The 12,642-nt window shown below is 59.7% G+C and overlaps 1 protein-coding gene and 1 long non-coding RNA gene across 3 annotated transcripts; one reads left to right on the top strand and one right to left on the bottom strand.

Moving 5' to 3' along the window:
* Positions 1–3,165: 3,165 nt before the first annotated feature.
* SSH3 (slingshot protein phosphatase 3) lies at positions 3,166–11,905 on the bottom strand. Of its 2 annotated transcripts, none has more exons than XM_043581760.1 (14): positions 11,427–11,905; positions 10,864–10,904; positions 10,047–10,278; positions 8,501–8,619; positions 8,349–8,420; positions 7,931–7,996; positions 7,627–7,815; positions 7,450–7,543; positions 6,949–7,077; positions 6,825–6,871; positions 5,968–6,114; positions 5,570–5,770; positions 5,196–5,469; positions 3,166–4,130 (listed from the first exon to the last, which is right to left on the bottom strand). In XM_043581760.1, exons 1-14 carry the CDS (start codon positions 11,490–11,492, stop codon positions 3,858–3,860), a joined length of 1,950 nt encoding a protein of 649 aa, XP_043437695.1. In that variant the 5' UTR covers positions 11,493–11,905; the 3' UTR covers positions 3,166–3,857. The 2 variants fall into 2 exon arrangements, with proteins under 2 accessions (XP_043437695.1, XP_043437696.1); XM_043581761.1 differs by having other exon boundaries at positions 10,864–10,901; positions 11,427–11,660.
* On the top strand, positions 7,623–8,942 carry LOC122484045. Its single transcript, XR_006297527.1, has 4 exons — positions 7,623–7,737; positions 7,869–8,010; positions 8,363–8,577; positions 8,767–8,942. It is a non-coding gene; the product is annotated as an uncharacterized LOC122484045 (long non-coding RNA).
* Positions 11,906–12,642: the final 737 nt, after the last annotated feature.

Below are 12,642 nucleotides of genomic sequence, written 5' to 3'. Positions count from 1 at the left end.
CTAGGCACGGTGGGAATCGTAGTTTCCGGGCTGCCACCCGGCGGCCAAAGGGACGGACGCGAGATGGCGCCCGAGCATCGCGGTGGGTTCCGCGCCTCCGGGGTCGTTTCCCCCACTACCCCCAGGCCGAGCGCTGCCGGCGTAGGAGAGGCCGCGGAGACCTGAAAGGTAGTTACTCCTGGCAGCCGCGGCCCTGAGGTGTCTAGGGTGTAGGGGGCGGAGGCCGGGACGCGCTCCCTTCGCCGCGTTCAGTTGTGCCGTTTGAAATGTAGTCCTGACGAGGGGCCTCCCTGGCCCCGGCCGACCGGGGCCGGGTGGAGGGAGAACGCTGGGAAGGGGGTTGCCGGGAGGCACCTGCTGCTTGTGCGGAGGCGAGCTTCGGGCAAGGGTTCGCGTCTGGGCTGGGCGACCGGCCCGGCTCCCGAGAGGCTCCCGATGCGGGTGGGAGTCGACGTGGGATTTGCGAGCGACGGCCTTGAGCAGAACTGGTGAAAAGCAGTGCGAGTTGGACGCCGCCCTGTCCCTCCGAGTTCGGCCTCCGGGCTGAGATCTAGAAACTTAGGATCGATTTCAGGCCCTATCGCTCAGTTACTTCTCTGGGCCTCAGTTTCCTATTTCCAAAACGTGGTAATTATAATGCGTGCGTTTTCTCCTCTGGGAGTGTTGTTAAGATTCGCTGGAGATGACGTTGTGGTGGTGTAGGCTGGACAGTCCTTTAAGGACACGCACAGACATTCCTGTTTGCTGTACATTGGTGCAACTTCGTGGAGGGAAATTAGGCAATGCCTTCCAGATTAAATGCATATAGCCTTTGCTTCAGCAATTCTAGAAATATGTCCTACAGTAGGCGCCTGGGTGGCTCAGTCGGTTAAGCGTCCCCACAGTCCTAGAGTTCAAGCCCCGCGTCGCGTCGGGCTCTGTGCTGACAGCTCAGAGTCTGGAGCCTGCTTCAGATTCTGTCTCCCTCTCTCTGCGCACCCCCCCCCACTCATGCTCTGTCTCTCTGTGTCTCGAAAATAAAAACATTAAAAAAAATATGTCCTACAGGTTTAGTGGCCCTGTGTGCACCAGAAAGTATATGCAAGAGTACTTAAGCATTATTTGGAATGAAAAAAATATATATCCATAAGCAACCTGAATGTTCTTTAGTAGATGAGCACTTAAATAAATGGAGTCCATAGAATAGAATGTGTCTGATTGTTTTAGGAATTAGGCAGAGCTTTCTGAACTGATGTGCCACTCTTTGTGCTATGAAAAAAAATGTCAAAGTGTCAATGTTAATATGCTGTAATTTATGGTTTTTTTACGTTTATTTGTTTATTTTGGAAGAGACAGAGCACAAGTGGGGGAGGAGCAGAGACAGAGAGGGAGACAGAGAGAATCCCAAGCAGACTCCGCACCACTTCCAGTGCAGAACCCGATGCGGGGCTCAAACGCACGAAACCCGGAGACCTGAGCGGAAACCACCAGTCACGCTTAACCAGCTGAGCCACCCAGGTGCCCCTATAATTTATGTTTTTAAAACAATACATAAATATATTTGATGACATAAGCATGGAACGTCTTTGGAGGGACTCAGAAGAAGTTGAAACGATGCTGCCTGTGAAGCGTTGGAAAATAAGATCTAAAGGACACATACTTTTCATCATATATCTTTTTTTTTAACTTTTTTTGCCCCTTTAGCAATTTGTGTGAGGGGTGTGTATGTGTGTGTGTGTTAAATCATTTGCATTCTTTTAAAGGAATCTCTACACCCAATGTGGGGCTCGAACTCACGACCCTGAGATCAAGACTATCAGTTGCTCTACCAACTGAGAGCCAGCCAGTTGTTCCTGTCCATAGACTCTGGTCAGCCCCTAGCTCTGAGTTCGTGATAGGACTCTCCATTCCCAGCCGCAGAGGCTGTAGGAAGGCAGGGCCTGGCCTTGGCTTCCTTCCTGACATTGTCACCCTACCTGCCCCTAACCCTGGCTTAGGACTGCTGAAAGGGCAGCCTGGGTGAGACGCATGGTTGGCTGGAGGATGACAGGCAGCCCCACTGTTTGCTCAGAAGGGTGGACCAGCGAGGTGGATCAAGAATCAGGCGAGCCTCTCTGGACCCCACCTGGGGCCCTAGGCATGTCACCTACACACAGGTACACATGGTTCTTCTAGAGAGCATGTTGGGGGTGAATTCTGTCAATGTGTAGGTGACATGTATCATTAACACACCAAAGTGGGAAGGGGGCACTTAGGGATTTCCTAGTCTAATCCCTTTGTTCTACAGAAAGAAACAGAGACTTGAAGGGAAGTGAGTTATAAGTGGCAAAGCCAGGGCTAGATCCCAAGTTTCTTGTCCCTTGGTACTCTAGGAGTAGAGTAGTGCTGGGGTCCCACTGGGGTCTAGGTGAGAAATGCCCTTCCAATGGGGCATGAGTTCTCAAGTGGTGCCAGCTCCTACGTCTGAGTCTGCTTTGAAGGAAGGAGTTGCATATCCACCCCCCCCCCCAACCGAAGTAGTGTGTTTATGGGACAGAGGATATGATCTTGGGAAGAGAAGACAGAAGTGACAAAGATGGAATAACTTACTCTTTTTGAACGGTAAAGTGGAGCAAAAGGAACCCGGATGCAGAAGGGGAGGGCCCATCGAGGGTCCTTCTTCCTTGACAGGGAGGGACTGGCTTGGAAGATCAGGCTGTCTTGCATTGTAGCAAGAGGAAGATTCTTGGGGCCCACAGTGTGCTCGAGAACAATCATCAAGTGTCCAAACAGAGCCTTAGCTTCCGGAACAGGCTTGGTCCTGTCCAGATAGGCGTCGGCAGCCCCCACTTCCTCATGGGTAACTCGCTTCAGCTGTCCCAACAGAGCCAAGCACCTGCTGCCCGGCGTAGACTTGTCCCCCACCCCAACCTGCCTGACGGGCGCAGGGGCAGCTAACATTTACCCAGGCCCTGCCCTAGGAAGTGAGGGAGATAACACTGGTCTCCCCTTTTCTCTTCCCCATTCCTCTTCCGGCCCCACCCTGCCACTACCCTCCCACCCCGCCAGTCCTCCAAAACGGGGCCTGTCTAAAGACACCTGGTGGTTGCTATGAGGAGGCCGGAAGGGCTAAGAGAGGCCAAACTTCGTGTGTAACCAGAGAAGAATCAGACTCACAGGCACACAGCTTTATCATAAAAGTGAAAATAATATGAAAATGTTTTTTTTTTATTTCTAAGTACAAAGCCAGATACTATTAAGACTGTGAAAAACTGGCCAGAGGCCGTGAAGGACAAGAAGAAGACTTTCTTTGGCCTGGTGCCCTGTGACCCAGCGCACTGCTGTCGGGGAGTGGCGTGGGGCGGGGGACAACAGCAGAAGACGGGCTGGTTGTGGAATGCGGGAGGAAGGCCCCATCGGCGGGACCGCTCTCTGCTCCTCAGAGCCTCCAGAACTGGGAACTGAGGTTACTCTTGGCCTTTAAGGGCCATTGGTTCTCTGGCCTAGCGGGCCCCAGGAATGAAGAGGGGCAGGGGTGAGGCACATGGGAGTGGGTGAGGGAGGAAGCATGAGCCTTTCTGCACTGGGTTTATTCCCTGGCTGCAAGTGAGTGTTTCAGGCAGCAGCTGGGAATGAAGCAAGGTGCTCTGGCCCCCAAAGGCACTTTCAGTCTCTCTGTCACATCCCCGTTATAGAGAAGATCTTGAGCCCTTGGAAAGGTGGACATGTCTGAGACTTAAGGCCATAGGAGCTGAGGCTGTAGTGATGGAATCTCGGGGCCACTGGGGAGGAGCTAAAAGGAATGTGGACAAGCTGACAGGAATGAAGGGCGCTCGTCCCAGGAGCTGTGTTCAGGCGCCTCTATTTGTGTCTAGGGGGCCATGAGCATGTGTGAGGGCTCAAGCCTCGCCCTCCTCCCCACTGCCATCCACACTGGCCTGCCTCACCACCTTCCGGAGCCTGGGTGTGGAGGAACGGCCGGCCTCTGCCTGCTCCTGCAAGGCCCGGGTCCGGCTGGCCACCAGGGCGGCGCTGTTGAGGGCAACCACAGACTGGTGGGACTTCAGGGCAGGCCAAGGCCCCTTGGGACCCGGCTCGCCTCCCTTGGCCTTTGAGAGCTGAGGGAAGGGCACCGGAGGGTCTTCTTCTGAAGACTCGTTTGAAGAAAACACCTAGAAGGGTCAGAGTGCAAGAAGAATCCCTGAGAAGTCTTTCCAGGGCAGAGTTATTGAGCACAAAGCCTGGGAAGGGGTAGGTGTGGAATGTTAAGTGAATGTAGAAAATCTGAGCTACTCATGGTCGTATTTCCATAGGAGGGAAGATAGCAGCCCCGCCCCACTGCCCTGCTCCTTGGCCCCCGCCGGTCCTCCTTCTGGCCCCAGGAGCCCTCCTGAGCTCCCCTGCACCTGCCATATCCTTGAGGCCCCCACCTCCTCCTCTTGCCCCCCTGCCTTTGTGCAGTCAGTCCTGAGAGCTGCAGGTGAAACACCTTCCGGGTACCGAGTGAAGACACTACCTTTAGGAACACCCACGCTCGCTCACCCATCAACCATCCATACCCAGTGCCACCTCCTCCAGGAAGCCTCTCCCAAAGGTTCCCGCCCTCTGTAAGGAGCTCTCTCTCCTCAGGTCAGCCATCTTGGCCTCCAGTCCCGTGGTGGGTGTGGCTTCCTAAGGCAAAGGCTAGTCTCTGGTCTTCTGCTTGTGCCCTGCAGCACTTAGCACAGAGGATGCTCAACTGCCCAGCCCGTATTTGGTCACGTGAGTGCCATGACCCCTCTGTACCCCATCCTCTGGTGGGTTCCCCTCAGATTTGGGAGGGGCCGCAGAGCACCTTCTCCACCTCGCCTGGGGTTGGCAGTTGGGTGTCCAGCTCTTGGCCTGGGGAGGATGCTCGTGCCATGGCTGGGCAGCCCTGCCCCTTAGGAGGCAAGTCCTTTCATCGGGCTGAGAGTTGTCTGCAGCCTTCACCCCGGGGCTGGCTCGGCTGAGAAGCCCATGCAGGTGCCTCCGGCCCCATGGCTGCTCTGCAGCTCCCACGGAGGGCAGTGCTCGCCAACCGCCCACGAGGTCTCCTTGGCTGCTTTGAGGGGACAGAAGTGAGCTGCCCAGGGAATGGTCCCCATGGGAAGTTGGGCCCCGGTCCCGGTCTCTCTCCTTCCTCCTGCCATCTGCCCCTCCTACTTCTGTCCCCTGATGTGCCTCAGTCTGGGCTCCTTCCCTAGCTCCAGCCTCACCTCTGGCAGATCACTGGCCCCTGAAATGCTTTCCAGCTCCGAGGAAGGCTCCAGGAGGCTGATGGACCGCATGACCCCTCGGAGGTTGATACGGGGCCGTGGCCCAGGCTCCTCTTTCAGGGCTGACCGGCTCTCCTCCAAACCCGTGGCCTTCGCCTCCCCACTGCCCCCTGGTTCCGGTGGAAGAGGCGGGAATGGTGTAGACATCTCAGGGGCGAGGGGCTCCTCTGGGGAAGCCCCACCCACTTTCTGCTCCCAGATGTGGCTCTGCCGGCTGGAAAGAGGTGGGCCTCAGTCAGCCTTGAGTGACCCAGCAGCCACGCCCAGCGCCCACACCCACCTGCTCCCCGGGCCCCCCGGCTTGTGGCTTGTACCTGGCGGTCAAGATGCCCTGGTAGGTCTGCAGCTGGCGCAGAAAGCCGGGGTTGGGGCGGGCGATGGGCCGGAGCTCCTGCACGTGGCGCAGAGCCTGCTCCAGACTCCAGCCATACTGCTTCATGGCATAAGCTATCACCGTGGCAGCTGAGCGGCTGACGCCCATCTTGCAGTGGACTAGCACCCGAGTGCCCTGTGCTCTGTGGAGGCAGAACACGGTCAGCACTCCCCCCTTCCCCGCCCCATCGCTGGGAGGGGCCCTGCGGCGTGGGAGAAGGACAGGGAGTGCTCCGCCCAGAGCAGAGGAGGGAGCCGAGACCCTGAGGGCCGGGAGAGGTCCTGAGCCGGAGGGAAGAGGCAAGGGGACCGCTTGAAGCTGGGGCAGGCGGAGCCCCACCTCGCGGCCTCCACGAAGCCGTGTGTCTCCTTCCAGTGGGGTAGCAGCTGGGCTGACTCCTCATCCCAGAGGCGCACGTTGTGGTAGATGAAGCGATCGGGGTAGAAGTTGTCAATCTCGCGGGCCACGTTCAAGATGTGGCTGACCCTGTAGCAGAGGGTATGCGGCCCGGCTGACGTTGCCAGGGGCACCAGGCCCATTGGCCAGCAGACCCGGCCGACCCTGCTGGTTCTGTTTAGTCCTTGGTTCTGAGAGTCGGGTGGGGACGGTGCAGTCGTGAGGGGAGGAGAAGATGGCCGTGACCCTGAGCGAATCATGCCGCCCCACCGGGGTTTGAGTTTCCCCCTCTGGTCCAGGTAGCTGCTGGGCTGACTGGAGCACTAAGCCTACTAGTCTCAGAAGCCAGTGGGAGGACAGCTTTGATCTAAGCTGAGACCGGGTGGATCTGCAGCAGCTGGGTGACGGTGACGGGGGCCACAGTAGGTTTCCCGGGAGCCCGTGGGGGTCAAATGGCAGGAACCAAGGAGGGCAGGCAGCCAGCCCCCCTGCCTGTCTCTGTGAGACGTGGTCAGGTGGAGAGGGGCTTTTCCGCTTGGGAAAGGCCCTCGGGGCGCCCACCCCACTGCCGCCCCTCTTCTCTGTGTCATATGGGGCTTGCTTTACAGAGTGGGGAGGAAGCGGGCCAGGGGAGCTGCCAGCAGGCCCCCAAGACCTTGCCGGGGGGAGGGGGTTGGAGGCAGAGCTAGCAGCTGCTGGGGGGGGGGGATCTGGGGGTTTCTGGCCAGGTTGCCCCTTGGGGTGAGGTCAGGGGAAGGGGAAGACACAGGGTAGGTGGTCCTGAGGGCCCAGAACCCTACCTGTTCCTCTGGAGCTCCTCCAGGTTTGCCGCATTCCACTCTGAGCCCTGCGGAGGGACAGAAGCTTCACCCTCCGTCTCCCCCACCTGCGGCGCCCTCACGCCGCCCTCCCCCTGCTGCTCACCAGGTAGAGGTGGGGGAAGATGCGGGAGGCGCGGTCTTGCTGGGCCATGAGCAGCAGCATCTGGTTATCAATGAAGTCGCGGTACTGTTGGAGAGGACGGCCCAGGCGCAACTCCAGGGCCTGGCGGATCTGCAGGCGGAGCCAAAGGGGAGGAGAGGCTGGGGGGGGTGGTGCCTTGCAAGCGTCCTGATGCCCGGCCCTTCCCTCCGGGGCCTCAGAGGACAGCACCTGTCCATCTAGACAGAGGAGCTGAAGCCAGGCGTGGGGGACTGGCTCAGGACTGGGGGAAAGCTCTGCCCCCGTGGGAGGATTCCCCACCCCCACCCCCGGCCCGGGGCCCAGCTCTCTCCTGGCCCCTGCTCCTCCCCAGCACCAGCCCAGCTTTTATTTTTTTTTTTTTGAGTAAGCTCTACACACGACGTGGGGGCTTGAACTCGTGACCCCGATGTCAAGAGTCGCATGCAGCACCGACTGAGCCAGACACGGAACCCCCCGGCCCACCTCTTTGGAAGTGACGCTCTCCAGGTCGCTGGTGTCCAGCACCTCCCACAGCTCAGCCCGGATCGCCTGCTCCATCCGCTCCTGCTCTGAGGGCCTGGGAGCCGAGCCCGTCAGTCCAAGAGCCCCTTCCCGGCTCCCCCATGGCACCCTCCCCTCTCCTCCCCTGCCCGCGCTGACCGGCCAGGCTCGGCGCTGGGAGGCCGCAGGGATTCCAGGTCGGCCATGGCCATCCACTCGTTGAGGCAGCTCTGGTCAGAGCTCAGTCTGTCCTGGTAGTATCCAGCCCAGGTAAGGGCACTACCCCCTGGCACAAGACCGCTGCCAAGAGCCGCCTCACATGCCTGGTGCAACACCTGGAGCGTGGCCCTAGGACAGAGGACGGGCTGGGTCACACCCTCCTCCCTGCCGCCCCTCCCCAGGCCCTCCAACCGGCTCTGAGAAGAGGAGGCCAGCCGGAGACCGGGGCCGCCCTAACCCTTACCACATGGTCTGGATGGAGATGGGCTTGAAGATTCGGCTCTGCCCACCGGACGTCACACTGAAGCCCCTGAGGGAGACCAGGTGCGGGTAGAATCCAACTCCAGGCTCCGGGACAGAGCTCCTGAGAGGCCAACCCACTCGCCACCTCGCGAGGCTGACCCTCAGAATACGTACATACACAGCATTTGGGCTTCAAAATGAGCCCCATTTGCCACACCTGGGGTGGCTGAGGCCCAGAGAAGTTAGGTGACCTGCCTAGAGTCACACAGCAAATCCGAGATGGAGCTGAGTCGGCCCAGGCCCCAGACACCCAGCCTGCGTTTCTTCCGCTGCTCCCCACTGCCCAGTCACCCTATCCGGTCCATCACCCTGCCGGCCGCCCTCTCCCCTCTCTCCTCCCTCCAGTCGCCATCTCTTACCCGTCTCCATCTAGGTACACCTGGGTGTCACTCCAGAGAGGCAAGACCAGGCCCAGGGTGCAGCTCGGGGAGCTGGCAGGGGACAGAAGAAAAGCCATTGTTCCCCAGCATCTCACTTCCTTGCCCCCCTCCCTTCCTCTCCCTGCTCGCACCTGCTGTCGGGGAAATCCACTCCCAAGAGGACTGTCTCATCCTGGCTCTGATGTTCTCTTGTGGAAACTACCAGCAGGTAGCGGAGCCGAGGGGGCCGTGCCGCCTCCAGCTGGGCTGCCTGGGGAAGATGGGGAGGGGGAAGCCCAGGGTCACAGCGGCCCAAGAAGACCCTGCATCCCCCGCCCCCCGCCCCGCACCTGACATACACGTGGGCCTAGAAGAGACCTGCTGCCTGCCTGCTCTGTGCCCATCCTCCTCTTCCCAGGTTCCAGATTGGTAGTTATAACCCAGTGGCTGCCAACTTTGGGATTCCATGGTCCAACAGAATGTTTAAGAAGATTTTTCGTGGGGCACCTGGGTGGCTCAGTCGGTTAAGCGTCCGACTTCGGCTCAGGTCATGATCTCACGGTCCGTGAGTTCGAGCCCCTCGTCAGGCTCTGTGCTGACAGCTCCGAGCCTGGAGCCTGTTTCAGATGCGGTGTCTCCCTCTCTCTCTGACCCTCCCCCATTCATGCTCTGTCTCTCTCTGTCTCAAAAATAAATAAAACATTAAAAAAAATTTTTTTTAATAAAAAAAAAGATTTTTCGCAAAGGGGGTATGTATGGAAAAAAGGGGAGGGGCGCCTGGGTGGCTCAGTCGGTCAAGCGTCCGACTTTGGCTCAGGTCACGATCTCGCGGTCCGTGAGTTCGAGCCCCGCGTCGGGCTCTGGGCTGATGGCTCAGAGCCTGGAGCCTGCTTCCGATTCTGTGTCTCCCTCTCTCTGACCCTCCCCCGTTCATGCTCTGTCTCTCTCTGTCTCAAAAATAAATAAACGTTAAAAAAAAGTTTAAAAAAAAAAAAAAAAAGAAAAAAGGGGAGAATGGGCCTTGCACCCATTGCCCATTTTCAATTTCTGCCCAGGAAAGAGGTTTAAAAAAAACCCAAAAACCTTTTCCACTTGCCATTACCATCATTTGATTCAAGAAAGGTTTCTCATCAAAGAAATACTAAAGACACAATCTCATAACAAAGGACAGTGCTTCCGTGGAATAAATTCGGCTTTCGGAAAGACTGCCTCCATTTTGTTTTTCCCATCTTGCTGCCGACAGTGAGATGCCCCACAGGCATCTGGGAACTGGTCCACCGGCTCCCACCTGTGCCCCACCCCGCCTGGCGCCCCTCCAGCTCAGCCGGCCCTCCGGAGCGGCCGGCCAGGCCCGAGGTGCGCGCACAACTCATGGGGTCAGGAAGGTCCTGTGCTGGTTGCACAGAACCCCACCTCCGTGTAATTCCCAGCTCTTGGACCCGATCGGGCCTTACAGGCTCATGCAGGGCAGACCCCCGTCATTTCCCGCTCCTCCAGAGACCTGAAGACGTGATCGTGCCCTGTTTAAGCAACTAGCTGAACCGGGGGGCTCCTCAGGGTTTGGGGGATCCGTATCACTTGCCCTCATGCCACTGCTCCCCAGCAGACACACACGCTGGCTCCCTTCTACCCTCGCCTCCCCCCCCCCCCCCAAGAGCTGGCTCTCTCCCCTTCTCCGAGGGCTCGGCGGCCCCTCACCAGGCGGATGTCGTCCTGTGGCCTCAGCAGCTCCACCATGAGGTGCAGGTGCTGACTCTGCTGCTGCTTCTGGGGACTCTGGGGCCCCTGCCCATCGTCTGTCTGGTCGCTGTGGGGCTGTTCTTCCCCGGGGGGTCCCTCCACTGCCTCAGGGCCAGCGTCAGCTGCTTCTCCATTGTCCTCTCCGTCCTGCAGTCCCAGGACAGCCCCACGGAGCACTGCAAAGCTCTGCCTGGCAGGGCAGCAGGGAAACCACTTTAGGTCCGTCATCCCCCTCAGGGCAGACGTGCATCAGATTCACCCACCAGGCTTGTTAGGACAAGTGTTGGGCTCCGTCCCGGGGGAGTCAACAGGTCTGGGGTGGAGGCCTGAGAATGTGCATTTCTAAGGAGTTCCCAAGTGCTGAGGCTACCACATTTGGGGAGCTACTGTCTTGGAGGCTGCCAAGCCCCCGAGCCACTTGTTTAAGTGGGGGGGGGGGGGAAGCGTTGCTCCCTTTCCCTTCCCCCCTGCCTATCTCAGGAGATGCTGTAAACTTGGTGGGGATCCAGGAGCCCTTGGGCTCTGCCGTCCCATCCCTGCTCTTTGGCTTGTGACTACTGGCCCGAGCCAGGGTCCAGAATAGTGGTGGAAGGGCCCCGACTGACCGGGAGGAAGATAAAAGCAAAGGCAGCCCGGTCGGCACTGCAAGCCCACTGTGCCCACCAGCAACATTGCCCCACATATGCAGTAGTTGGTTCTGGCCGAGTCCTCCAGTAGGGCAGGGGCCAGGCCTGGCAGCTGGAGGTAGTTGTCTCTGTCCGGGAGAGGTGCTCACCTTCGCTGGAGCCGGCTTCTCCGCTTGGATGCCTGGTCCTGCTGAGAAAGCAGCCCCCGGGGCAGAGTGAGGTGGGGGGTGGCAAGGACTCTCCTCTCTGCTATCAGGGCTGTGGGGGTGGGGGGTTGGGGGTTGGGGGTGGGATCGCCCCACCCCCAACTGGAGACTGGAACCAGAAAAGATGTCAGATCCCTTCCCACCCCAGTCCACTCCCCACCTGGAGGCACGGGGGGGGGGGGGGGAGCCTGGGCAAAGGTCCAGGTAGGGCAGCTGGGGTGAGTGGGTGGGGGTGCTGGAGGTGTCCAAGGGGTTGGCCCAGATCTGGGCCTGGAAGAGGGTAGGGCCTCCGCAGTCTGGGCTGGTGTTCGGGGCTCCGGATCTTGCCTTGGTCTAAGTTCTTGGGAGCCTCCAGACCCCCTCCCAGTCCCCTCCAGCGAGACACTTAGGGTCCCCCTTCCCACACCCCCAGCCTCAAGGGGAGGCTGGCAGTGGGCAGGACGCGCTCCCCGGGGCCCAGCTGGCAGCCAACTGCGTGGGCCGGAGCACGGCAAAGCCAGACTTACCGTGGGCCCTACAGGCGTGGAGTGGCCGCTGGCCGGAGGGGAGCGGCTCACTGTGACCAGGGCCATGGGGCCAGGCCGGGCACACCTGCGCCCGTCCGGGTACGGTGCCCTACCACGGCCCCACGGACAGTCCCTGCCCCGCAGGACCAGGAAGGAGAGACCGGAGCCACCAGGGCCTGGCACCTCCTCGGGGGCGGCCCTTAAAGGGCCAGACGCGCGTCCAGCCCGCGTCCAACCCGGTCTGCGGAGCCAGCACCGAGCAGCCGCCGCCCCTCCCTTTGCGTCTCCTGGGTTCGGCCGCCTCGCCCCCGCCCCCCCAGCACTTTGGAGGCGGGCCCGGGGCGGGGCGCAGGTGCGGAGCGCGGCGACCGGGAGGGAAGTGGCCAGAGGTCCGGCAACTTGCAGTCTTCGTTCCGGGGTTCCGGGGTTCGGTCCCTCCTTCTTGGAGGCGCCCCTGCCCCTGCCCTCCTGGCTCCGCCCACCTAGGTCACCTGAGTTCTGCTTTGGGCTTCAACCGTTCAGTTACCCAGATTGGCACCTAGGGAGGCAGGACTGGGGACACAGGTCTCGGGGAGGATCCGACATAGTAGGTCTTAAGTCGGAGGGCACCCCAAAATGATTTCTTCTTGCTGACTGGCCCGCATGCTTCCACTCTCTGCACAATCATTGGGAGACATGCAGAGCTTCGGGGAAACCAGGCAGAACTTAGAACTAACCCATCGCGGGATCACAGGCCATCCTCAGGGCCACCTTGGAGGTGAGCAGGGCAGAGTTGAGCAGGCTCGCACTGCAGCCTGGGAAGGGACTTGTCCAAAGTCACTCAGATAGAACATGCTCGGATAGAACAGGCAGGAACCCAGGCCTGGGGTGCAGGGGGCTCCTCCCAGTTGGTTGGGAATAGTCTGGAGGCCCAGCCTTTCCCCTCCTTGATAGGAGCAGGGGTGGGTTCTGGGAAAGCCCGAGTAAGTGGCAGGAGGAGCCTGGGTCCCCAACAGGTGGAACAAGACTACAGGGCGCGGACGTTTGCGAGGCACATACTCTGCAAGGGACTTGACGTATGTTGGTTTGTTGGTTCACTTCACCCTCCCAACGGCCGGGGGTGCTGGGAGGTGGTCTCATTTTACAGCTGGGGAAACAGGCGCAGAGAAGCTAAGGGGGCCACAGCCAGGATTCAAACCCGGGTCTGAGGCCATTGCTCACAGTGTCTCCCCTCGAT

This window comes from Prionailurus bengalensis, chromosome D1 (assembly GCF_016509475.1).
Source record: "Prionailurus bengalensis isolate Pbe53 chromosome D1, Fcat_Pben_1.1_paternal_pri, whole genome shotgun sequence".
In the NCBI taxonomy this organism is placed as follows: Eukaryota; Metazoa; Chordata; class Mammalia; order Carnivora; family Felidae; genus Prionailurus; species Prionailurus bengalensis.
This window is presented reverse-complemented; position numbering and strand designations above follow the sequence as displayed.

Excerpts from the sequence above, each read along its gene's own strand:
- SSH3 (XM_043581760.1), bottom strand. The coding sequence starts at position 11,492 with ATGGCCCTGGTCACAGTGAGCCGCTCCCCTCCGGCCAGCGGCCACTCC. Across the intron at positions 10,279-10,863 it reads AGAAGCCGGCTCCAGCGAAG|GCAGAGCTTTGCAGTGCTCC; the intron begins GTGAGCACCTCT and ends CTGCCCTGCCAG. Across the intron at positions 7,078-7,449 it reads AGAGCGTCACTTCCAAAGAG|ATCCGCCAGGCCCTGGAGTT; the intron begins GTGGGCCGGGGG and ends CTCCGCCTGCAG.